The 982-nt window shown below is 60.4% G+C and overlaps 1 protein-coding gene across 1 annotated transcript in view; it reads right to left on the reverse strand.

Moving 5' to 3' along the window:
• Positions 1-699, reverse strand: part of LOC104537614 (sterile alpha motif domain-containing protein 9-like) — a 7,227-nt gene extending 6,528 nt beyond the window's left edge. The window contains exon 1 of the mRNA XM_010180548.1: positions 672-699. Coding sequence (XP_010178850.1) covers positions 672-699 — 28 coding nt within the window. The remainder of the gene's footprint in view (positions 1-671) is intronic.
• Between the last annotated feature and the right edge of the window lie 283 nt (positions 700-982).

The raw sequence follows: 982 nt of genomic DNA on the forward strand, positions 1-982 counted from the left end.
ACCTCCAGGCCAGCCTTGTCTGAGAAATGGGACTAAACCTGTCTCTGAAATGCTGGCCACCGCCCTGTCCCCCAGGCGCACTTGGGTGTGACGTGGCCTCTGGTGGCTCCCGCGCTCTATGTTTGTCTTTCTGCCAGGCCCTGCAGTGGCAGCTGACATCACGCAGTGTTTTCCTAGAAAACGAAACTTAACGGGGAATAGAAACTACGGTGGAAGAGGAGCAGCGGGAGGTGCTGGGGACACCATTTTGGCCTTGGGGAGTGGGGCACAGAGCTCCATGCTGGAGGGGGCCTGCGTGCCCCTGCTCCTCACCTGGTTTTAGGAGCAGTTGTTGTGGTTGCATGGCAGTGTTTTTGGGGTCCCTGCAGCCTGTGTGCACGACAGTGGGACCTGGTTACCATGGGCTGCATGGACGGGCAGGGAGGGGACACAGCCATGGGGGTGTAGGGGCAGAGGGGGCTGCACTGCTTTATTCCCCTGAGCTGCTCTGCTCCACTTAACCACTGCTGAGCAGCCCTTTTTTCCCCTGAGATACGGCACATGGGGGTCAGAGCCGGGAGGGGGGCAGTGCAGGGACTTCCTCACTTTTCCTGGGCCTGCTACCAGTGAAGGAGGCCGCAAATAACTTCCCACTCCCCACCCACGACCAGCACGGCGCAGGGAGGGCTTACCTTGCAGAGCCTGCGGTCCTCGATGCATCCCCCAGTGATGTCCCGTCCGGTGTTTAGGGGCGAGGGAGGGAAGGTGCTCCCAGCTCCTGCAGTGCCAGGCTCTGGCAGCCCGCTGGATCGGTGGCACAGGCAGGAGCCTGAGCCCTGGGGATGTTTCTGCAGTGCTCCTGTGGGTCCGACCGACACCCAGCAATGAAGGGGAATGGCTTTAGACAAACGTTTTTTGACCCACGAAGTCTCCACCCCTTCGTGTCAGTGCTGTTACTGGGTGGTGCTGCCTTTGCCATCCACCTTCCCATCTCTGCTTCCCA

Source organism: Mesitornis unicolor, unplaced genomic scaffold, assembly GCF_000695765.1.
Source record: "Mesitornis unicolor isolate BGI_N332 unplaced genomic scaffold, ASM69576v1 scaffold22773, whole genome shotgun sequence".
Classification (NCBI taxonomy): Eukaryota; Metazoa; Chordata; class Aves; order Mesitornithiformes; family Mesitornithidae; genus Mesitornis; species Mesitornis unicolor.